Source organism: Dendropsophus ebraccatus, chromosome 3, assembly GCF_027789765.1.
Source record: "Dendropsophus ebraccatus isolate aDenEbr1 chromosome 3, aDenEbr1.pat, whole genome shotgun sequence".
Classification (NCBI taxonomy): Eukaryota; Metazoa; Chordata; class Amphibia; order Anura; family Hylidae; genus Dendropsophus; species Dendropsophus ebraccatus.
Window position 1 is genome coordinate 47305930 of NC_091456.1, and position 25604 is coordinate 47331533.

Genomic DNA, 25604 nt, shown 5'->3' on the forward strand with positions numbered 1-25604 from the left:
CGGATCCAGAAGCGGGATCAGGTGAGTATAGGGGGCTGTAGCGGGGGGTCGGGAGCCTGTCACCCCAGCACGGGGGGTGACAGGTTCCCTTTAAAGGGATATATTCCATTTTCACACCTCAAGTATTAACTTTTAAGTTCTCTTTGCTATCTTCGTAGATTCTTTGCAACACAACCACATCGCAGTCACCATAATTACTTGTAAACATCCACAGTTCAATGATTTCTTCAACACTTCTCAATAACCCAAAACACACCACCGCCACCATCAGTTCAACCTAACTGTAAATAAAGCATAGATGGACATTCTTAGAAGGGGGATTAAAAAAGTATTTAGGACAACAGGTTACAACGATATTCAGTGTAGAATTATACAAATTACCCACACAGGATGTATAACGCAGAATCCTTTAGAGAGTATAATATGACCTAATGCACATACACTGCTCTGGCAGTATTAGTGATCCTGGAAACATTATGTTCTCATTCACACATTCTGTAGGACTATGGCCCCATTCACACATCTGTACGTGTTACGGGGCCCTGATCCATGCCAAAAAACTAGTCAGATCCTAGTACAGACTCACATTTGTGGCAGTAGTGTCCATAGAATGGGTCAGTGGATTGTGTAGTGTGTTAATGCAGCCATCCATAGTGTGGTCCGTAATTGCATTATTGTGAATGAGGTCTAAATGAGGTGTGTGGAGAGGCCGTATACAATCAGTAGCAGTCCCATAAACTTGATTAACACTAGTGATTTTTATCACAAAGGATTCTGGATATTTAGGGTACAGGCATAAACGTTTTTCATTTTACTGTGTATATTATAAAATAATCCTTATGTCTTGCGGTTTTCATTCTGACCACTAAGGCTGCATTCACACGTTCCTTGTTCCGCATGGAACACGGACGTGGAATGCCTGTAACTGACTCTCCCCCGCCTGGGCAGCATCTGTGATAAGATGCTGGGAGCGGGGAAACTGTACAGATATGCGTCGCACTGTAATGACAGAGCCGCCCGCCTGATTCATTACAGCGCATATCTGTACAGTTCCCCCGCTCCCAGCATCTTATCACAGATGCTGCCCGGGTGGGGGAGAGTCAGTTACAGGCATTCCATGTCCGTGTTCCATGCGGAACACGGAACATGTGAATGCAACGTAAGCCTAAAACTTCCTTTTCTTTCTGGAGACGGCTGCTGGAAAGCGATGTTTACAGCTTTAGGCCATGTTCATACAGTGTAATACAACGGCTTTTGCACAAAGAAAGAAAAAACAGAACAAATGGCGCTGCATGTGCAGATCGATATGACAGAGCATTCGTATCTTTGCAATCACAAATGCACGCTCACCTGTTGTGGTCGTACATGCTCATGTACGACTCTAATGTGCGCACAATGTATTAAATCAGGGTCTGCTGCCGTTCACCTCCCGAGGGTCCTTTCTGGTTCCCGGTGTAGAAATCACAATTTTGTAGAATATTGGTGGATCAAATGTAGGCGCCAAAACCCTTTTTGAAAGCCAGGTTCAGATCTCACAATTCAGAAGAAGACGCTGTCAGGCTCTTTGTAGATTAGTAACCTTCTTTATTGTTTAAATGTGACACGTTTCGGGGGTCCACCGCCCCCTTCATCAGACATAACAAATTTATTTGCCTTCATGCTTTTATGTACAGCATAACTGAATGACCCGAAACAGAATCACTGACCCTGGAGGTCACATGACATCACCCTCCATTCATCTCTTAGTTAAAAACATTGTTCTCATTTAAAAACAGTAATACATATTGCTGTCTGACAAATGATATGAAATAGTAAAAACGATATCAATATAAGACTATATATAAACTTGAACAAGTTACTCCTTTTAGATTATCTTATATTTGTCTTGTATTGATATTGTTTTTACTACTTCATATCATTTGTCAGACAGCAATATGTATTACTGTTTTTAAATGAGAACAATGTTTTTAACTAAGAGATGAATGGAGGGTGATGTCATGTGACCTCCAGGGTCAGTGATTCTGTTCCAAGTCATTCAGTTATGCTGTACATAAAAGCATGAAGGTAAAGGAAGGTGTTATGTCTGATTAAGGGGGCGGTGGACCCCCGAAACGCGTCACATTTAAACAATAAGGAAGATTACTAATCTGCAAAGAGCCTGACAGCTTCGTCTTCTGAATTGGGAGATCTGAACCTGGCTTTCAAAAAGGGTTTTGGCGCCTACGTTTGATCCACCATTATTCTACAAAATTGTGAATACAACGGCTGTTGTTTGACATGGCCGTTGTTTTGAGTGTTAAACAACGGCCCCTGTTTAAAATGTTCCTCCGCATATTGCATTATTGGCCGGAGGAACGTTATTTTTAAACCCATAGTCTAATGAATGTATGGGTGTGTCTGAAAATCAATTTACCATTGATTTCCATTCACACTATGGCTGGCAGGATTGCCACATACTGTGTTAACTGACAATTATCTATGGCTGTTGTTTGCGAAACAAAAGCCAAAAATAATTGACATGTCTTTTATTTTTGTGGCTCTGTAGAACAGTGGACATTGTTTTATTGAAAACAGTTGAAATTATTGAATTTGGAAAAGTATTGCCTTTGCTTTCAATGACCACTACAGCCATAGTTTCCATTATTCATTACATTGTGTGAAGATAGCCTAACAGTGAAAGGTCACACCAGAGCTGAACCTTCTCTTCCCTGTAGAATGACTTCTGCAAAAGTCACACAGGTCACAGAGCATGCTTAGAAACCTGTCCTATTCAAAGGGTCTTTAGATGTCAACTGCGTCTATGTCTATTGCAACCCCCAAAATTATACTAAAAATAAAATAAAACATTGCAATCAGAAAATAAAAACTGTTTACAAAAAAAAGTGTTTTAGTATCTTACTCTAATTTGTAATAATAGGTGACACATTCACTTTAATAATGTGGTAGTAATCTTACCTTCTATTATAGCTATATCACCTGAAGAAACAATTATCAATTGTGAAAACATCAATTATGTGTTTGTTTTTAATGTGCAAGGATAAAAAAAAGAACAGGTGAGCTGGGATCTTCAGCTTGCTATACCATAACAGGAACAGACCTGGCACGTGCACTTGCACTTTTTGTTTCACTTTAAGGCTGTGTTCCCACTATGAGATTTTAGCACAAAATGATGGCCGTCTATTAATAATAACAGACACCAATAATAATCATAAACATTATTTGCTTCCATCATTATTAATAGACGGACGCCTTTTTCCGTTAAAGCGACTCTGTACCCACAATCTGTACCCCCCAAACCACTTGTCCCTTCGGATAGCTGCTTTTAATTCAAGACATGTCCTGGGGTCCGTTCAGCAGGGGATGCAGTTATTGTCATAAAAACAACTTTTAATCCTGCAGCGCTGTGTCTTACGGCCGGGGCTTACATTTGTATATGCATTAGGCTGGCACACCCTCTCCGTCCTTCCTCCCCACCCTCCTCATCATTAGGAATGATCCAGGAACATTTACTGTGTTTCAGCTTTGCACAGGTGTATTAACGATCCAGCCCATGTTCATTATACACAGCTGGGGAATAGGAAGCGTTAGAAACAGCGCTGCAGGATTAAAAGTTGTTTTTTTTGGACAGTAACTGCATCGCCTGCCGAACAAACCCCAGGACAGATCTTGGAATAAAAGCAGCTATCTGATGATACAAGCGGTTTTGGGGGGGGGGGGGGGGTGTCGGATTGTGGGTACAGAGTCGCTTTAAATGACGGCCCGTTCCTGAGTTCATGGCGGTCCTGTTATTAAGAAAATGAAAAACAATAAAGGATTGTAAAAAGAGAATTAAATCCAAATGACACACTATTTTTGTGCAATATTGTTCATCATATAATTATACAATTCTACACAGTAAGCTGTATTAGAAGGGTTGTTGCCGTCTGTGCTTGTTAGCCCCTATTCATAGTTCAGTGTTCGCAGACCCAAAGAGAATGAAAGGAGCACAGGCCGCAATGGCTGTGCAGGCACGGTGAGTGATCCATCCATTGTGGCGATGATTGTGTCTCTATTATTGGGATTGGTGGGGCTCCCAGCAGTTGGACCCCCAGTGATCAACTTGTTATCCCAATAACGTGAACGTACCCTAAAGTGGTTATCCAAGATTAAAAAACAGCTGCTTTTTTGTGGAAACAGTGGCACTCTTGTACTCTTGTACCTTGTATGTGGTATTGCAGCCGAGTTCCATTGAAGAGTTGAGGTGAGTTGTATTACCGCACATAACCTGAGGACAGATGTGACGCAGCCATATTATTCAAATCCAGGATAACTCCTTTAACCCTGATTGTACTAGAGATTAGAAGTAGAACTTCCTGTGACTATTCAATTAGTTGTCACAAAGAAAGTTAGGGTCCTATTACACAGAGCAATTTTTAACAATTAACGACTAACAATAAACGATCGCAAATGAGATTGGTATTGTTAACCTGATCATTATATTACACAGAACGATAGTCGTTAGTTATGATTGTTACTATGATCGTTATTATGATCGTTTACTCCATCTGATTCCAGCAAAATAATAAACGAATAGTGAAAAAATGCGGAACTACAGCAAATCAATTTGGAATTACATAATGATTTTAGGGTCAGATCTAGATCAACGACACACAAATGATTTTTTGATCGTTGCCTGCAGTTACGCAGAACAGTTATCATTTAAATTTGAATAAAATAATAGGGCCTTTAGTTACTTGCTAGACAGCATTTTATATGAGGGGGAGTTTGTCTGGGACTATATGTATAGTTATGAATGGAAATGACATATGAGCAGGTTACCCCTATAGTCTAGAGTCTATGATTTAGTTCAATGCGTGCACCAACTATGTCCAGGCCACTAAAATACTGAGTACATGAAGTACATATATTAAAATAACCATGCTCCCTATTGTTATATCAGGAGATGATAGACGGTCTTTGGCTTATGATAAGGCTTCAGTGTAGTAAATCCATAGAGCGTAACATCTTACAGTGGATAACTAGTAGCCTGCCTTAAAATAACCAAAAGGCTTAACTTACAGTAAAAGTACAGGACAGGCTGATTTATGAAGTATTGTTTCCCCACTTATGTCACAGCGAAGATGTAGCCCTGGAGAGTTAACTCAGCCAACTATTTCTAAACACAATGTCCCCATGTTGAAATACAATCTGCAATAATTCTCCTCGGCTGCTTTCCTTGTCTAGCCCTTTCATCATTTATGCAATGGTCTCCACAACAAAGATTTTCTTTTCTTTTTTTTTAATAGTCAGCTGTGAGTAAAAGCAGGGTTATTTTTAAGGCAAAGTCTGCCAAGATTGATATTAATCTGTAGATGTAATGTCTTTTATGTTGAGGAATGTCGGACTATATTCTGGCTGCATTCTGCTAAACACATCAAATTGTACGGTTTGGTTAGTGAAATGTTTTGTCAGCAGGTTATTGCCATTCCGCAATCTGACTTCTAATTATGCCTGATGTTCGGTGCTCGAGTAACGGGTATGTTCTGCCCACTGCACACAACTGCGGTATACATTTTATTTCAGAAATATAATTTACTAGTGTGGGCTGTCTTCTGGGCTTCTATAGGCATAAAATATATTAACATCTAAATTACATCGCTCTAACAAGGCTTCTAGCATACAATTCTAAGTGCTGCATTCAAAGTAAATTGTATGGGATGTTCATTCTGCAGGGGGAAAAATAAAAATATTCCTGCATCCTTTATATAGTTATTTGGATTGAGTAGGACCCTCTCACTTTTCAGTCCCAGCGGTTGTTCCCGTAATGGTAACAAAAGCCGGAAAATGAGTAAACCGTAATACAGAAAATAATAGTAATAATTCAGCAATTGTGGAATGCAGGGTTTAAGTAAGAAAATGTCATCTAGAGGATTTTTGGTGTTTACTAACGGAGGGGTTCCTATTTAGAGCCTGATTTTTATAGAAATGATACACTTTCACATGACTTGTGTCAAGCAGCTTCTAAATTGGCAGCTTATCTCATGACAGCTTTGAAAGTAAATGTGGCACATTAGATAAGCGTGCCATCCCTCCACCTGTGTAGCAGAGAATATGCAGGTTAAGTATGTACCATTTACCGATTTGGTCATATATTTGTTGACTAGATTTGGCGAAAGCACTTAAAGGCAATTAAATATGTCAGTGTTATGCCGCTGTGTCTAAATGCGGGAAAAATGTCACAGCACAAGGTGGCATTTTGATCATGAGCATAGCTGGAGGGTACAGAGGCAAGAATTGTTTGATTTTTTATATTCAGTATATTTATTTATATACAACTTAGACATCATAAAATATGCATTTTTGAGAGACGCACTGAAGTGTCCATGGGTTCTTGTGTTAACCCTTTAAGGACATGGCCCATTTTCGTTTTTACGTTTTCGGTTTTTCCTCCTTGTGTTTAAAAGGTCATAGCACTTGCATTTTTCCACCTAGAAACCCACATGACCCCTTATTTTTTGCGTCACTAATTGTACTTTGCAATTACAGGCTGAATTTTTGCATAAAGTACACTGCGAAACCAGAAAAAAATTCGAAGTGTGGTGAAATTGAAAAAAAAAACGCATTTCTTTTATTTGGGGGAAATGTGTTTTTACGCCATTCACCCTGGGGTAAAACTGACTTGTTATGCATGTTCCTCAAGTTGTTACGATTAAAACGATATATAACATGTATAACTTATATTGTATCTGATGGCCTGTAAAAAATTCAAACCGTTGTTAACCAATATACGTTTTTTGCGCTGACGCCGTTTACCGTACGAGATCAGGAATGTGATTAATTAATAGTTCGGGCGATTACGCACGCGGCGATAGCAAACATGTTTATTTATTTATTTGTTTACTTTTATTTAAAACCTGGGAAAAGGGGGGTGATTCAGACTTTTATTAGGGGAGGGGGCTTTTTACTATTAACTACACTTTTTTTTTTTTTTTTTTACACATATACTAGAAGTCCCCCAGGGGGGCTTCTAGTATATACACTTGGATCTCTCATTGAGATCTCTGCAGCATAGATATGCTGCAGAGATCCATGAGATCGGCACTCGTTTGCTTTCGGCTGCTGCAGCCGGAAACAAACGAGTGCCGAGCCGAGGACGGCGCCATCTTGGACGCGTCCCCGGCCGGCATCAGTAACGGAGATCGCTCCTCCGGGACAAGGTCCCGGAGGAGCGATCTCCCCCACTAGACACCAGGGAAACGTTGCCTCCGGTAATCGGAGGCAGCTGTCAACTTTGACAGCTGCCTCCGATTAGCTAATTAGCGGGCACGGCGATCAGACCGTGCCCACTAATAGCGGCGGTCCCGGGCTACTCGCGGCACCCGGGATCGCGGCACTTCAAAGCGGGGCCGCCGCGCGGCCCCGCTTTGAAGTGCAAGTGAGGACATAGGACGTACCGGTACGTCCTATGTCCTTAAGAGGTTAAAGCGTAACTGTCATATTTTTTTTTATTGCAGAAATCAGTAGTATAAGCGATTTTAAGAAACTCTGTAATAGGTTTCATCAGCCAAAAAAGCCTCCTTCTGTACTCAAGAAGCAATCTCCCAGCCTCCCCCCCCCTGACTTCTTATCTGTGCATAATCAGGCAAACACGTCTTCATTACAGAGAAGCCAGTGAAGACCGGTTCTGCTCTCTCCATTCTATCCTTATGGAGGGGGAGGGGCCGAGGGAGATGAGGGAGCAGGAAGAGGTGACATGAAGGTAGACTGTCTGGGCACCTAAACCGCAGGATTCTGGGGTCAGAAAGGTCAGTGCTTATCTATGAACTTACTGAGAGAAGATTGCAGGGTGTTGTGCTTTGCAGGACTGCTCTGTGCTCAGTCACTCCTAACAGCCCCTCCTCTCTCCATAGCCACATAATGGACACAGAAATCCTGCTTCTTCTGCAGTGAGGGGGGAGGTTGGGAGATTGCTTTTTCAGTCCAGAAGGAAACTCTTTTGGTTTATAAAACCTATTACAGAGTTTCTTAACCCCTTAACGACATCGGGCGTAAACTTACGCCCTGGCGCCCTGGTACTTAGCGCATCAGGGCGTAAATTTACGCCCGATGTTTCCCCGATCGCTGCGTGTTCACACACAGCGGTCGGGGAAGATGGCCTGCTATAAATCATAGCAGGCCATCATAGCTTCCCCGTGCACCCCCCGTGCTTACGATCGCTGCTATAGGCTGATCAATTCAGATCAGCCAATAGCGGCGATCGGAACCTTTCCGGGTCATCGGTGACCCGATGACCCGGAAAAAAATGGCGGTCGGTGCTGTCCGAGGACGGCACCGACCGCCATTACTGTAAAAAGTAATGTTGATCGCCGTGCCACCGGCCCGATCGCCGTGAACGGCCGGCCGGCCGTTCACGGCGATCGGGCCGGTGGCACGGCGATCAGAGTCCCACAAAATAGTAAATACCTGCCCTGGACCCCTCAGCTAGGTAGCCGAGGGGTCCAGAGCAGGTATTTGTACATTACTCACCTGTCCCGGGCTCCTGATCGGCGGCTTCCGGGTTCGCGGCGTCCTCCGTCATTCCGTTCGGTCTTCGGGTCTTTCCGCCGTTCCCCGTCGTCTTCTTTCGGCTATTTTCGGCTCCAGCCTCGTCATTTTCCGGATTTTGCGCTCTGCTGCCCCCTAGCGGCTGATATGTGTAATACACTTATCAGCAGCTACAGGGATATTCAGAATATAGAAAAAGTGTTTTTTTTTTTTTCCCCAATTTTTTTTTTTCTATTTTCCGCACCCTATCGCCGCTGAGTGTTGATTAGCATCGCACGAAAGTGCGCTGCTAATCAGCAACTCCTCCTTTTTGGCGTAGGGTTTTTTTTTTCTATATTCTACTGCCACGGTCTGCTTATAAGTGCCGCACATAAGTGCGGCATTTATCAGCAACTCCTTTGTTGGCGTAGATTTTTTTTATACTTACTGTAAAAAAAACACGTAAAAAACACTACATTACACCACACTACATTGAATAAAGTTTGACACTACACCACTACATACCCCATATACCAATCCCCGTATAAAGATGGCCCCAGGGTGTTTTCGGTGTCAGAGGGATACGTTATTATTGCCTCCGACACCGAAACAGCCAGTGAGGATGAATGGGGGGGATCCTTCTTTCCTCCATTCATCCTCATCATCCAGTGACGTGTCTGGGGGTAGCGTAGCGTACGCTGCCCCCCAGACACGTCTTTTCTGCCAGTACCGTCCCAACAAGAGATGACGGTATGGTGTGAAATTCTACAAACTCTGTGAGAGTACCTCTGGGTACACTTACAGATTTAGGGTACGTGCACACTGCGGAATCGCGACAGATAACCCTTTGTGCATTCCGCAGCTGGCACCCGCCGGCGGACTGATGGAGGCGAGCGTCTCCACCCGTGTCATAGACTCCATGTTATGCACGGGCGGATTCCGTCGTCCATCCAAAGAATGAACACGTTGGACGGAGAGCGGAATCCGCCCGTGCATAGAATGGAGTCTATGACACGGACGGAGACGTGCGCCTGCATCAGTCCGCCGGCGGGTGCCAACTGCGGAATGCACGAAGGGTTATCTGTCGCGATTCCGCAGTGTGCATGTACCCTTAGAGTGTATGTAGGAAGGAACACCCGAATCCAGCCCCAGATGCCCCCTCCCCTCCCATCCTCGGAACAAGTGGGAAGATCGTCCGGGAACTGATCTTCCCACTGCTGGATAAAGGTTACCACCACCTGTACGGGATAACTTTTATACCAGCACCCCCTCTTCCGGTCCGTCGCTACCTGAGCTACTGTAGCTTGCGGCACGATCCGGACATATCAGAAGTAGTAATAGCGCCCTAATATTTAGCAGCCATGGAGCGGACCCAGCGCTTCTGGATATGAGGGACCCCGTATCGCACCAGGGCAACATTTTCCAGGTGACGTCCCCCACACTGGAGAACAGGAGACCCCAGAAGAAGTGCAGAGTGTGGCGTAACAGGGGGATCAGGAAGGACACCATTTCCAGTGTGACGCCTGTCCTGATCACCCCGGCCTCTGCATACTGGATCGCTCCAAGGCGCACCACACGTCATTGGGGTTCTACATTGTCTAAATTCTGTCCCTTATTCCTATTTCAGGGGTCACGTTGGTCCGGGGATTATTCTGATCGCCATTATGGAGTCGGGAAGGAATTTTTCCCATTGATGAGGCTACTGTCGTCTGCCTCACGAGGGGTTTTTGCCTTCCTCTGGATCAACACAGGTTGAATTTGATGGACACCTGTCATTTCCAACCTTATAAACTAATAGTTGCCCTAATACCCCCAAATAAATTAGAATTGTCCCTTTTTCCCAGCTAAATAGGTATGGCCGCCATTCCCATTAGAGGATGCCATGATGCAATTACAAAGCCTCTGTGCGGCCAGGACAGTAGAAACCCCCCACAAGTGACCCCATTCTGGAAACTACACCCGATAAGGAATCTAACAAGGGGGGCAGCGGGGATATGGCCCCCAAGTGACGGCCACATTTGGGACGTGAAAATGAAAAAAATGGTATTTTTTATTTTCTCGGCACATGTTCTACGTAAGTGCCTGTCACCAGTGGGGTCCATATGCTCACTGCACCCCTTGTTAGATTCCTTATGGGGTGTAGTTTCCAGAATGGGGTCACTTGTCGGGGGTATCTACTGACCTGGCAGCACAGGAGCTTTGTAATTGCGACATGGCCTCCATCCTCCATTCCAGCCTCTAAATGGCGCTCTGTCCCTTTGGTGGCTTGCCCTGTGCCCATATGGCACATTATGCCCACATATGGGGTATTTTCGTAATCAGGGGAAACTACCCTACACGTTTTGTGTTAATTTTCTTTTTTAACCCCTTGTGGAAATGGAAAAAATCAAGGCTAGACCAACATTTAGTGTAATTTTTGTAAAATTTTTACTCTAAATCATTAATCTTGTCATGATTTTTTCATTTTCACAAGGGGCTAAAAGATAAAAAAAAAACACTAAATGTGTAGAGCAATTTCCCCTGAGTACGGAAATACCCCACTTGTGTACATAAAGCGCCATTCGGGTGCAGGGTAAGCCTCCGAAGGGAAGGAGCGCCATTTCGTTTTTGAAGGCTGGATTTGGATGGAATGGATTTTAAGGGGCCATGTTGCATTCAAAAGGCCTCTGTGTTGCCAAGACAGTTGAACCCCCCCACAAGTGACCCCATTATGGAAACTACACCCCTCAAGGAATGTAACAAGGGGTGTAGTGAGCATATGGACCCCACTGGTGACGGGCACAAATGTGGAACAATGTGGCGTGAAAATGAAATATTACATTTTTTACACTATAATGTTGGTTTAGCCTTGAATTTATCATTTTCACAAGGGGTTAAAAGAGAAAAAAAAACACAATATGTGTAGAGCAATTTCCCCCCGAGTCCGTAAATACCCCACATGTGGACATAAAGCGCCATGTGGGCGCAGGGCAAGCCTCCAAAGGGAAGGAGCGCTATTTGGATTTTGGAGGTTGGATTTGGCTAGAATGGATGATGAACGCCATGTCGCATTTACAGAGCCCTCGTGCTGCCAAAACACTGGAAACCCCCCACAAGTGACCCCATTCTGGAAACTGCTCCCCTCAAGGAATCTAACAAGGGGTGCAGTGAGGATATGGACCCCTTGATGACGGGCACATTTGTGCCATGAAAGTGAAAAAATGAAATTTTTTACTTTTACGTCACATTGTTCCACATTTGTGCCCGTCACCAGTGGGGTCCATATGCTCACTGTGCCCCTTGTTAGATTCCTTGAGGGGTGTAGTTTCCAGAATGGGGTCACTTGTGGGGGGTTTCCAGTGTCTTGGCAGCACGAGGGCTCTGTAAATGCGACATGGCCCTTGAAATCCTTTCCAGTGAAATTCAGCTTCCAAAAGCCAATTGGCGCTCCTTCCCTTTGGAGGCTCGTCCTGCGCCCCCTTGGCACTTTATCGCCACATGTGGGGTATTTCCGTACTCGGGAGAAACTGCGCTACACATTTTGTGTCTTTTTTTTCCTCTTATCCCTTTAAGAAAATGAAAAATTGAAGGCTAGAACAACGTTTTAGTGTAAAAAATAATTTTTTCTTTTTTCACGCCATATTGTTCGGAAAATCTGTGAAGCACCTGTGGGGTCCAAATGCTCACCGCACCCCTTGTTACATTCCTTGAGGGGTGTAGTTTTCTAAATGGTGTCCCTTTAGGGGTGTTTTTTAGGTTTTGGCACCCCAGAGCCTCTGCCAACCTGAAGTGGTACAGTCAGAAATGACCAAATATAACGGAGGCGTTGAAATTCACTAGGCGCTCCTTTGTATCTGAGGCTTGTGGTTGCGTCAAATAGCGCAATAGGGCCACATATGGGGTATTTCTATAAACTGCAGAAACGGGGCAATAATTATTTGGGTGCATTTCTCTGGTAATAGGTTTATAATTATGAAAAATATTGGATTACAATAAAATCTCTGCACAGAAAATTAAAATTTTCAAATTTCTTACACACTTAGCTTTTATTTCTGTGACTCCCCTAAAGGGTTAAAACACTTTATGGATATGCTTTTGCAGAGTGTGGGGGGTGCAGTTTCTGAAATGGGGTGCTTTGTGGGGCTTTCTAACATACAGGCCCCTCAAATACACTTTAAACCTGAACAGGTCCCTAAAAATATCTGATTTTGAAATTTTACAGAAAATTTGGAAATTTGCTGCTAATGTTTTAAGCTTCCTATTGTCTAAAAAAAATTAAAGATCGTTTAATAAATGCCGCCAACATAAAGTAGACATGTTGCTAATGCTATTTAATATATAATTTATGTGGTATAACCGCTTTCTGTATACGCAAAAAAGTTTCAAAGTTGGAAAAATGCAGTTTTTCACATTTTTTCACATTATTTGGGTTTTTTTCATAAAGATTTGTTATGATTATCGACTCCAATTTACCAGAAATGTAAAGTACAATATGTCACGAGAAAACAATCTCAGAATCAGCCGGATAGGTAAAAGCATCCCGAAGTTATTAATGACTAAAGTGACACTGGTCATATTCATAAAATTTGTCTCTGTCATTAAGGCCATTTCAGGCTCTGTCCTTAAGGGGTTAAAATCGCTTGAACTGTTGGTATTTAATGTTTTCAAAAAAAGACCCTGAAATAACAGTTACGCTTTAAAGAGTTTAGCTCTCTAATACCTGTTGTCCACTGGTTTCTTGCTTCTTCAGTGGTCACTTACCTTTTTAGCTTGCTTTTATGCTTTTTTTGTATCCACATCAGCCAATGGAGCTCAGTATTCAGTACTGGAGCAGCAGTCCTCTGGTTCATTTTGGATTACACAATGACTACACTTTTGTGGGGAATGGTTTAGTGTGTTATGGCTAGCCTGGGGGATTGTTCGATCTGACAAGCCATTTGTTGCACCATCAACAAATTAAAACAAAAGTAGAACATAACGTCCGCAAATCCAACTGCTGGGAACAGATGTTAATTTTTCACTCAGGAATATGTGGTAAGCTACCAATATACAATATACAGTGACCAGATATCAGTTGCACACCAGTATATATTTGTAATGGATAGCCACTAGAGATGAGCGAACCTCGAGCATGCTCGAGTCCATCCGAACCCGAACTTTCGGCATTTGATTAGTGGTGGCTGCTGAAGTTTGATAAAGCCCTAAGGCTATATGGAAAACATGGATATAGTCATTGGCTGTATCCATGTTTTCCACATAACCTTAGAGCTTTATACAAGTTCAGATCGGACCCAGTTCGCTCATCTCTAATAGCCACCATTGCAATCACACAGGGTCTGCCCATGAGTGCTCAGGCTAGGTTCACATTTTATTAGATTAGATGTTTTATATTATACACTAGAAAATGTACCCGGCGCTGCTCGGGTATTATGTGTCAGTGTTTTAATTAGATTTGTTCTAAGGTGCCCGGGAGGCCAATCTAAAAGGTATTGTCAGTGGAATTAGTGTATATCTGTAGTGCATAGTTGGAGTTGTTCTGTATACCTACAGTGTATAGTTTTTAGGGGTCCCTCATATCTGTAGTGCATAGTTGGGGGTGAAGGAGGGGCTTTATACCTATACCTATAGGAGGGGCTGTATACCTATAGTTGGGGGGGTCCTGTATTCCTGTAGTGTGTAGTTGGGGGGGGGGGGGGGCTGTATACCTGTACTGTATAGTTTGGGAAGTCCTGTATACCTGCAGTGTATAGTTGGTGAAGGTCCTGTATACCTGTACTGTATAGTTCGGGGGTCCTGTATACCTGTAGTATATAGTTGGTGCTGTATACCTGTAATGTATAGTTGGTGAAGGTCTTGTATACCTGTAGTATATAGTTCGGGGGTCCTGTATAGCTGTAGTGTACAGTTTGAGTGTCCTGTATACCTGTAGTATATAGTTGGTGGAGGTCCTGTATACCTGTAGTGTAAAGTTTGGGGGTCCTGTATACCTGTAGTATAGACTTGGTAAAGGTACTGTATACCTGTAGTATAGAGTTGGTGGAGGTCCTGTATACCTGTAGTGTATAGTTTTGGGGTCCTATATACCTGTAGTGTATAGTTTGGCATCCTGTATACCTTTTGTATAGAGTTGGTGGGGGTGCTGTATACCTGTATTATAGAGTTGGCAGAGGTCCTGTATACTTGTAGTGTATAGTTTTGGGTTCCTGTAAACCTGTAGTGTATAGTTTGGGGTCCTGTATACCTGTAGTATATAGTTGGTGAAGGTCCTGTATACCTGTAGTGTAAAGTTTGGGGGGTCCTGTATACCTGTAGTATAGAGTTGGTGAAGGTGCTGTATACCTGTAGTATAGAGTTGGTGGAGGTCCTGTATACCTGTAGTGTATAGTTTTGGGTTCCTGTATACCTGTAGTGTATAGTTTGGGGTCCTGTATACCTGAAGTATATAGTTGGTGGAGGTCCTGTATACCTGAAGTATATAGTTGGTGGAGGTCCTGTATACCTCTAGTATATAGTTGGTGGAGGTCCCTTGCACCTGTAGTGTATAGTTTCGGGGTCCTGTATACCTCTAGTCTCCTGTATACCTGCAGGGTGATATTTACCATTAGGCACCCATGGTCTGGTGCCAAGGTTAGCACCTTGCAGAGGGGCAGTACCCTCCAGACTTGCCAGAAAATCTGGTTTCCTTTCAAGGTCTGGTATAGCGGTGTTATTCAGTCACAGTATGGCGGAATTGGTCAGGTCTGGTATGGCAGTGTTATCCAGTCACAGTGTGTCGGTATTGGTCAGGTCTGGTATGGCGGTGTTATCCAGTCACAGTATGGTGCTATTGGTCAGGTCTGATATGGAGGTGTTATCCAGTCACAGTATGGTGCTATTGGTCAGGTCTGATATGGAGTTGTTATCCAGTCACAGTGTGGCGATATTGTTCAGGTCTGGTGTAGCGGTGTTATCCAGTCACAGTAAGGCGGTAATGGTCAGGTCTGGTATGGCAGTGTTATCCAGTCACAGTATGGCGGTATTGGTCAGGTGTGGTATGGCAGTGTTATCCAGTCACAGTATGGCGGAATTGGTCTGGTGTGGTATGACAGTGTTATCCAGACACAGTATGGTGTTATTGGTGAGTTCTGGTATGGCAGTGTTATCCAGTCACAGTAAGGTGGTATTGGTCAGGTCTGCTATGGCGGTGTTATCCAGTCACAGTATGGTGGTATTGGTCAGGTCTGGTATGGCGGTGTTATCCATTCACAGTATGGCGGTATTGGTTAGGTGTGTTATTACAGTGTTATCCAGTCACAGTATGGCGGTATTGATCAGGTCTGGTGTGGCTGTGTTATCCAGTCACAGTATGGCGGTATTGGTCAGGTCTGGTGTGGCTGTGTTATCCAGTCACAGTATGGCGGTATTGGTCAGGTCTGTTATGGCGGTGTTATCCAGTCACAGTATGGCGGTATTGGTCAGGTGTGGTATGGCAGTGTTATCCAGTCACAGTGTGGCGGTATTGGTCAGGTCTGGTATGACATTGGTATCCAGTCACTGTATGGTGGTATTGGTCAGGTGTGGTATGACATTGTTATCCAGTTACAGTATGGTGGTATTGGTCAGGTCTGGTGTGGCAGTGTTATCCAGTCACAATGTGGCGGTATTGGTCAGGTCTGGTATGGCAGTGTTATCCAGTCACAGTGTGGTGGTATTGGTCAGGTCTGGTATGGCGTAGTTATCCAGTCACAGTATGGTGCTATTGGTCAGGTCTGGTATGACAGTGTTATCCAGTCACAGTATGGCGGTATTGATCAGGCCTTGTGTGGCGGTGTTATCCAGTCACAGTGTGGTGGTATTGGTCAGGTCTGGTGTGGCGGTGTTAAATGTGACGTCTGGAGTTATTACCTACCAATCCTGATACTAATTGGTGAGTGAAGATGGGGTGTCCTCAGGTTTAGTGCTTAGGGCAGCAGCAGCTGGTAATACGGCCCTGTATACATGTACTGTATAGATGGAGTAGGGGGTCCTGTATACATGTACTGTATAGATGGAGTAGGTTGCCCTGTATACATGTACTATATAGATGGAGTAGGGGGCCCTGTATACATGTACTGTATAGTTGGAGTAGGGGCCCTGTATACATGTACTGTATAGATGGAGTAGGGGGCCCTGTATACATGTACTGTATAGATGGAGTAGAGGGCCCTGTATACATGTACTGTATAGATGGAGTAGGGGGCCCTATATACATGTACTGTATAGATGGAGTAGGGGGCCCTGTATACATGTACTGTATAGTTGGAGTAGGGGCCCTGTATACATGTACTGTATAGATGGAGTAGGGGGCCCTGTATACATGTACTGTATAGATGGAGTAGGGGGTCCTGTACACATGTACTGTATAGATGGAGTAGGGGGCCCTGTATACATGTACTGTATAGATGGAGTAGGGGGTCCTGTATACCTGTAGTGCCCTGTATATACATGTACTGTATAGATGGAGTAGGGGGTCCTGTATACATGTACTGTATAGATGGAGTAGGGGGCCCTGTATACATGTACTGTATAGATGGAGTAGGGGGTCCTGTACACATGTACTGTATAGATGGAGTAGGGGGTCCTGTATACATGTACTGTATAGATGGAGTAGGGGGCCTACCAGTTATTACTGTGGATGTTGTGAGGCAGCTGCCCTAGCAACCACAGCTCCTTGTGAAAGTGAAAGCAGAAATCCTATTGGTTGCTAAGGCTCCCAACTGCCGTTTCCTCTGGGCAAAGCTGCAGCTAATTATATCACCTGTGTTTGCAGTGTGGAGATTTTCCCATTCATTTCTATGGGGCTCCGCTCTTCCCCCACCCCCTCCCCCTCCTCTCCTGTATATCTGGCGGGGACGGGACCTTCGCAATAACCTTCCCGGGCACCCAATGTATCTGTGTGCCAAATTTGGGGTCAAACGGTTTAGGCGTTTGAAAGTCTATTTGGGACAGACACATAGACAGACAGACAGACTTTCATTTTTATGATATAGATTGTATACATAGTATACACCAGTGAATCCCAGTGAGCAGCGAAATCAGTGAAATGCAAATCAATCAAAAAGTTTCTTTTTTCAAATCTTTTTTCATTAAGGTTTTTCATAGCATTTTATAACAAAGGGTACACCAGAATGTAAAGAGGAGTTGGGGTATGTTCACACTGAGTAAAAGTGGCGGAATTCTTTGCGCAGAGAGTGGCGAAAGTGGAGACATGTGAGCCCTCCCATAGAGAGACTGTGGGACACTGAAGTAGGCAGGATTCTGCGGAATTTCACTGCTTTTACTCAGTGTGAACATACCCGTAGAGTACAAGTGCAATGCAATACATAACATTGAAGTGAAAAACATCACAGTAAATGGAAAGTTTTCCTCACCCCCCACCAGACTTTGCTTCATACAGAATATTCTTCATCATCAATGCAATAAGATTTTTTTGTGTTTTGTGCAGTTCAGCTAAAGGAGGATACAGCTGCTTGTAAAGGGTTAATCTGATAGAGGAGGACAGAGTTGCTTATCTTCTACTTCTTAGTCTTGCTCCTCTTCTAGGAGGATTTCAGGAGGTCGATCCTTCATTGCTGCCAACTTCTGCCCGATTCTAGCCACTCTTTTTTTTAAACGGCCAGTGCTACCTACATGAAGGTGCTGTATATTAATATATGCCCCTCCCTGCAGTAGTCGCCTTCATGCCTCCCCTGTTGGGTGTGTTTAACCAGGGAAACATACATGTTGAGTTTTGGGTCTGGTCTCCAGAAGCTTCAGCAACATTGTAGCTTTATCTTGGCAGTTTGGTAATGAAATACTATTGCTGGTTTCTCTTTTGTTAACCTCAGGACTGCCTAAATCATGGGTCTCCAAACTGCATCCCTCCAGCTATTGCAAAACTACAATTCCCATCATGCCCGGACAGCGAAAGCTTTGGATTTGGCTGTGCAGACATGATGGGAAATGTAGTTTTGCAACAGCTAGAGGGCTGCAGTTTGGAGACCCATGGCCTAAATAAAGAATCTGCCTCAAAATTAGGATTGCCAATATTGTGCTTTCCTATCATTGGCAGACTGATTACTACACAGACTCCATGATGTGCTAAATCACAAGGATGGCTTACACTCGTATAGTCCCTAAGAGAGAATACTCCGCTAATAGTTGTGTATGTTATTACCATTTTTATTCAGGTATTGGCAGTGGAGAGCAGCATGACTATATTTAGACAGGTTACCCAAATGTTTCCTTCCGGACTTCTTTTCCTAGCAGATGTCTGTTAAAAATAAATCTAGAAATGTAAATCAAAGGAGACAATTCTTTTTTTTTTATTTTCGTCACAGGACTGCTTTTATGTTTTCGTCATTTAGACAGGCAAATTCGTATTATTTATGACTCCGTGATTAAGATTGTTTTACAGAAACAAAGGTAAGCGAAAATCTCCCTGGCTACTCATTTCTTTAATGTTGCGGGAAAGCTGGGGTAATAAATTACATATCTGGATGGGACTTGTTCCATGCATACAAGTCCTGCTTCGGAGTGCCCTTGAAATTAGACATGCAGGAGCTTTCTCATCTCTGTGTCTGATTCTCATCTCGAGAAATAGACTGCGTTTCTCAATAGCCGCTGTATATAAAAGTCCATGTATAATGAAAATTAGTTTCTGTGCATGGAATAAATGACAAGCAACAGTTCATGTCTTTTGTATCATTACATGTTAATTGCAAGTGCTCACCAAGAATATGGAGAAAACCAACAATATTTTATAAATGGAAAAGTTTTCTCCAAGGACAAAAACAGCAAAACGTACCCCTTCATTTTTTTATTAATAGGCCATTTATTTTTATTCTTTATACAATAGAGAACTATTTTCTAAGGTTACTAATGCCCATATTTATGCAGAATCCGTTATTTAGAGTAACATATATATGTAACATAGCAATGCTTTTCTTCCTAATACTGTAACATGTACTTTTGTAAAAACTGCTCATTGATAAGCTAGGACTTGGAGAATACAATTTTAGGCCATGTTCTCACACAGTATTTTTGCTTAGTATTTAAGAACCAAAACCAGGAGTGGATTGAAAACACAGAAAGGCTATGTTCACACACTGTTGAGATTGAGTGGATGGCAGCCATTTACCGGCAAAGAATTGCTGTTTTTTTTTTTAAATAACATCCATTGTTTTGAAAAAACAGTTGTTATTTGCCATTGATTGACGGCCACCAACTTAATTATAACAGTGTGTGAACATGGCCTTTCTGTGTTTTCAAAACACTCCTGATTTTGGTTACAAACTACTGACCAAAATACTGAGCAAAAATACTGTGCAGGAACATAGCCTAAATGTAGTTTGGTGCAAGACTTGCCCTGTCCTGGTCAGTTCAATAAATGGGTGGTTCATTGTATAGTATAGTATAGATTAATTAACTTAAAGTGTCACTGTCGTTTAATTTTTAATTTTTATTTTGCAGAAATCAATAGTCCAGGAGACTATCATTCTCTCTCTCATTCACTGCTCATTATCAGGAAATCTCGACTTTTACATCAGACGTGCCCCTGTCTGTTCTATGGAAAGGGGAGGACGGAGATTAGTTGGCAACAGAGAGCAGAGAACAAAGGATTACACAGCGGGAACTGTGTGAAAGCAGATATTCAGAGGTCAGAGAGGTCAGTGTTGACCTCAGAGGACATAGCCCGGTGATGTAGCTGTAAATTAACTCTTTGTTGTCCTGTTTTGGTGCCTCATCTCCCTCCACCCCTCCCCTCTCCATAGAGAACAAAAACCGCTTGTACTATTGATTTCTGCAAAAAAAATAAAAAATTTAAACGACAGTGACACTTTAAAGAGTTAAGGCCCTATTAGACCTAGCTATAATTGGCAATTGCGGCGGATAATCGCTTAATGTAATAGAAGGCAACGATCAGCTGACATGAACAATGTTGTCTATCGTTGTCTTTCAACATGTTAACCCCTTCATGACCGAGGTCATTGGTGCCAGGATATCCGGGTCAAATTAATGCAATGTTCCTCCTCACCTTCTAAGACCCATAGCGCTTTTATTTTTCCACCTACAGGGCTCGTTGGGGTGTCATTTTTTTGTGCCGTGATCTCTAGTTTTTATTTACATCATATTGGTGTAAAAGAAAAATTTTGATAATTTTTTATAATTTTTTTTATATGTAATTGAAAAAAATCAGTAATCTTTAAACGCCACGATCGCTATTGCACCTGTATGAGATGGCACATGGCAGCTTGGGATTGTATTATTAATAATATTCATGTCACTAGTTCATAAAATGACATATTAATAGTATTGTTTTTTTTTTCTTTTTGTTTGATGACCCTACACTAATGTAATATGGTGGTACCAGCCTTTAGTGTAATGTATGGGCTATTTTGCCCTTACTTTCACTGCGCCTGCGCATACTTACGTCTGCATCTAATATGTGTTTACTATTATGGAACGTCGCTATACAGTCACATGACCTCTGTGTGCATTGTGTCTGCGCAGTATGGGCTTTTGCCCTGATTTATATTGCGCATGCGCATACTTACGTCGTCCGGCGTGATGATGTGATACACTATCAGCCATTAGCGCCTGCGCAGTACCTTGCTTGGGACGCCGCGGCCATCTTGTTGATGCGATCGTCCAGCGCTGAACCGTCACATACCGGGTAATAGGTAACACATGTGTACATTATGTATATTATTGATTTGTATATAAATATGGGCACTAGCCTCTGTACAATTAATCCCTGACGAAGTTCCAGTAGGGAACGTAACGCGTAGGGTTATGGACTCCAACCTATTTGCTCCGGCTGCTTAGGTCTCCTGGACATGGTGCAATTTACCTTATACAGTATTTGTTTGCAATGATATGGACTATATCGTAGGGGTTGACCTTCACACAGTTTTACTTATTTTTACAATTGTTGCCTGGTATTATTTATTTCACTTGAATATATTTGTATTGTATTTATGGCACTGTGATCTCCTTTGGTTCACTTCTTTTTTGCAGCCGGAGTATCTATATTCCATATAGGTTGTTGAGCCCTAGGGTACCTTTATATTTCATAGGTCCCTTTGTCATGTATTTTAATTGTTTTTAATGGATAGGGGGCTTTGTGCCCATGTGCTTGCTTTATGTATATATATGTATTTTCTGATAATCTAATTATGTGAATAAAGATTTTTTGTATATCTATTTAAACCATCAGTTGTGGTGTGCCCTACGTTTATTACATACCCCTGGTTTCTTGTGTTGGTTTGGTAGTATGTAATTCAGGTATGTAGTAGGAGCACCCCTTAGATGTAGGGTGGTGCAGAATCCATTGCTTTCTTATAGTACTAATGTAATAGGGAGGACTATTTTGCACATCTGTTTGCCACCTCCCAATAAGATGTAAACTTTACTCATATTTGAGATTCTTAAGCAAGTGAGAAAAAGTGCTCACAATTCACAAAGTATCTTGCCCATAATACATACATTTTCACATACAAAAGAGTGCGCCCAGAAGGAAGATCCCTATCACTAGACTGAGTGATAAATTCCCTCCAAAATGTACTAGTACGCGACAATCTTATTTTTCCCCGTTGCAGATTTTGTAGATATTATTTCTCTTGATGTAGTAATCTGTTGGAGGTCTTATCTGCTGTTTGTTATGTGTGTGTGATATCATCATTATTTGATGCATATTCTGTTTATACTCCAGCAGACAAGATTCATATATATTACATATTCCTGCAGCGCCCTTCCCAGATAAATTCCCGCTGAGTACTTAATTTAAATCAAATTAGACTTGTGTGAGATGCGATTAAATATAGATTCTGACTATAGTATTATCCCATTTTTGTTAGATCCCTGTAATAGTTTTTAATGTGATGTTAAAAGCTTGGTTTTATATATTTATTTTTTCTTCCTTGATAGATGTGACTTTTCATAAATGGAAGTGTATATGCCCTGGAAAGAAGCACTGAATTCATTTAAAAACATATGTTCACTTTTAAACACAGTTTCTATTTAGAATTTAGTTCCGGTTAGGCCGCTAGATGCACTGCCCCTTCCCCACCCAGACCACTCCTTCTGTATATTATCAATGGAGCGGGCTGGCCGGGATAGCCTAGCCCCCAGTGCTCTTAATGGCCTTACTGGAGACACGATTACATTAACACCTGCATGGGAACAGCTCTGAGAATGAAGGTAAGACACATACCTTCCTCCTTGGTGCCTCGTATGCAATAGGGAGCTACAATATCAGCAGGTTACATTAGTCTCACCTGCTGATAGTTCCCCTTTAAAGAGAATGTACCATCAGAGCTGTAATATAATATGATATACCATTCTGTCTAGTACAATCTGCTGGTGTGGAGCATTCTTCCAAACTGATATGCAAATGAGCAAGAATGAAGCACATGAGGCGGGCCCGTCACATGCTATTTAAATTTATCTCTTCTCCCCGCCTCTTAACACACGACGCATCTTCGCATTATGCACGCCTCCTATTCTAATATAGTAACGCCTCTTATGCTTATCTGGCAGGTCCTACATCCTGGCTTGATGACAGAACGGCCAGGCCGAAAACAGGAGGCGCGGCTGTACGACACACTGTAGGACCTGCCAAATTGGCATAAGAGGCGTTACTATATTAGAATAGGAGGCTGCATGATGTGAGGAAGCGGCGCACATCTTGAGTGGGGTGGTGGTGGGGGAATAGATGAATTTGAATAGCATGTGCCGGGCCCTCCTCCAGTGCTTCACCCTGGCTTATTTGGCGAATTGAAAAATGCTCCACACCAGCAGATTGTACTAGTCAGAGCCGACATAATGGTATGTAGATCTCCATATTACAGCTCTGATGATACACTCTCTTTAAAACAGCCCTAACAGATAATGGGGGAGGATCTAGAGATGGAACTCCCCCCAGTATGATGTCACAGAGAAAGTGCTCCCCGGTATCAGTTTGGCTGCCATTAAATCAGATTGTTGGGCTCACCGTTGATGGGGACATTTATATGGGGCAGAGGAAATTATTAGCACTGTGAAAGTGATAGAACCATACACAGTGATAGAAACATACGTAGGGCCGTGACTATGTGCTCTGTATTGTAGCCTCGTAAAACCTTTCCTCTAGATTCCCCTTCTGCAGTCTCTTTATGTTTGCCGACTCCTTGCCTAAAATGTATTTGCTTTGTGGAAAGAATCCTGATACTTAGTAATATCCCTACATACAGTATCAGAAAAACTGAAGAAATGATTGGATGGCATTGATACTACATTTTCAGCCACCAAGATCCTTTTTCTTTACAGCAGTGAACTCATTTCCAGTTAACTTTATTGCCTCATCTGACTGTGATGTTTGCTTTCAGCAGAATTGCATGCTGTTCCCATAAGATAAAGCTGTTGTGTAATCGTTTTGTAACTGTTTGTCAGTTGTTGTTTTTTTTTACTCTACTTATAGAAACATAAAACCAGAAACTTATGTGATTCTCCATAGTTCACATGGGTGCATTTCAGGGTTACCGCACATCTTAAAGGTATAGTGCGGATAACATAATGAATGAATTAAAAGCTAACTTTTTCTTACCAATTCCTGCCATCCTGGGGTCTGTAGATCAAACCACACGTGTGCTTTACAGATGTATTAGTCACCCCCTGTCTTTTCTCTTTCCTGGATGGAAAATTGTTAGCTGCAATAAAAAAGTGTGTTTACCATAGGTTTGGTTAACCATTGATTACAAGACATCAATGAGAATGGCCACAGCTCTGTCTGCTGCAAAATAGGCAGATCTTAACTTTTTTTTCTTAAAGGGTTATCAAAAACAGCACTACTTCTGTCCTCAGGTTATGCGTGGTATTGCAATTCAGCTCCATTCACTTTAATTGAACCGAGCTGCAAAACCCACACTCAAACTAAGGACAGGAGAGGTGTTTCTCCCCGCAGCTCCCCCCCCCCACACACACACTGGTGGTTATAAGAGGATGGTTCTCTTTGGAGGGGGGGGGGAAGGGTGGTTGGTATAAAGGAAGGGGAAAAAAGGTGATAAAAACTGGCTCTAATTTAACAGTGCTGCAAGGCGCCCTAAATGTAGGAAGGAACCTTGTGCAATCCTCACCAAGTTGTTGACAGATGAAGTGCAATTTAAAGTGACTCTGTACCCACAATCTGACCCCCTCAAACCGCTTGTACCTTCGGATAGCTGCTTTTTATCCAAGATCTGTCCTGGGGTCCATTCAGCAGGTGATGCAGTTATTGTCCTAAAAACCAACTTTTAAACTTGCAGCCCTGTGTCAGAAGGGCAGGGAGGAGGGACAGAGAGCGTGTGCCAGCCTAATGCATACACAATCTAGGCTATGGCCGTTGGGCACAGGGCTGCAAGTTTAAAAGTTGTTTTTTAGGACAATAACTGCATCACCTGCCAAACGGACCCCAGGACAGATCTTGGATTAAAAGCAGCTATCTGACTGTACAAGCGGTTTGGGGGGGGGGGTGTCAGATTGTGGGTACAGAGTCACTTTAAGGGTCTGTTCACACATACAGATTTGCTGCGTATTTTTCGCTGCTAGTTTCTCGCACTTAAATCCACAGTGATACTGATTGCTATCAAGTCAATGTATGTGTATTCTCACTGTGTGTTTGGTGCGATTTTTACATGCGAGTTGTGATTTGCGCATGATTTTCACAGGCGAGTTCAACACCACAAAAAAACGCAGCTACTTTCGTGCAAGTTTGATGCGAGTTCTGTGCGAGTTTTACGCAGCGAGTCTGTGCGTGTGAACAGACCCTAAGACTGTTTGTTTGACAAAGTTCCTGACCCAAAGATAAGTGTGGGGGGGGGGATAATTTTTTGCTAAGATTTTGACAGTTTATGTACGCAATGCTTAAATTGTAAAACTTTACACCGTTTTCTTTTGTTTTTTATTCTATAGTTATATTGGAAGCCTAATTTAAAACATTTTGGAATAAAAAAAAAGGACAGAAGAGGTACTGTTTTTAGAAGAAAGCGACCATGTTTCGACAAACCCTTTAAATTCTACCTAGAGCTAAAGGAACACTTTTATGTATATCTTCTTTTTCAACTCGAGTAAATACTTTAAGCATAGTCTTAAATAGTATAAAAATCTCT

General features: G+C 42.6%; 1 protein-coding gene across 3 annotated transcripts in view; it reads left to right on the top strand.

Moving 5' to 3' along the window:
• The window catches only part of AUH (AU RNA binding methylglutaconyl-CoA hydratase), a 151635-nt gene that overhangs the window by 107436 nt on the left and 18595 nt on the right, over positions 1-25604 (top strand). The window contains exons 7-8 of one of the 3 annotated variants that reach the window (XM_069961681.1): positions 19951-20146; positions 25408-25455. The exons of 1 other annotated variant lie outside the window; for it this stretch is intronic. In XM_069961681.1, coding sequence (XP_069817782.1) covers positions 19951-20146; positions 25408-25429 — 218 coding nt within the window. In that variant the 3' untranslated portion in view covers positions 25430-25455. Of the gene's footprint in view, positions 1-19950; positions 20147-25407; positions 25456-25604 lie in introns of those variants that run through there. One more of the 3 variants, XM_069961680.1, reaches the window with a different exon arrangement.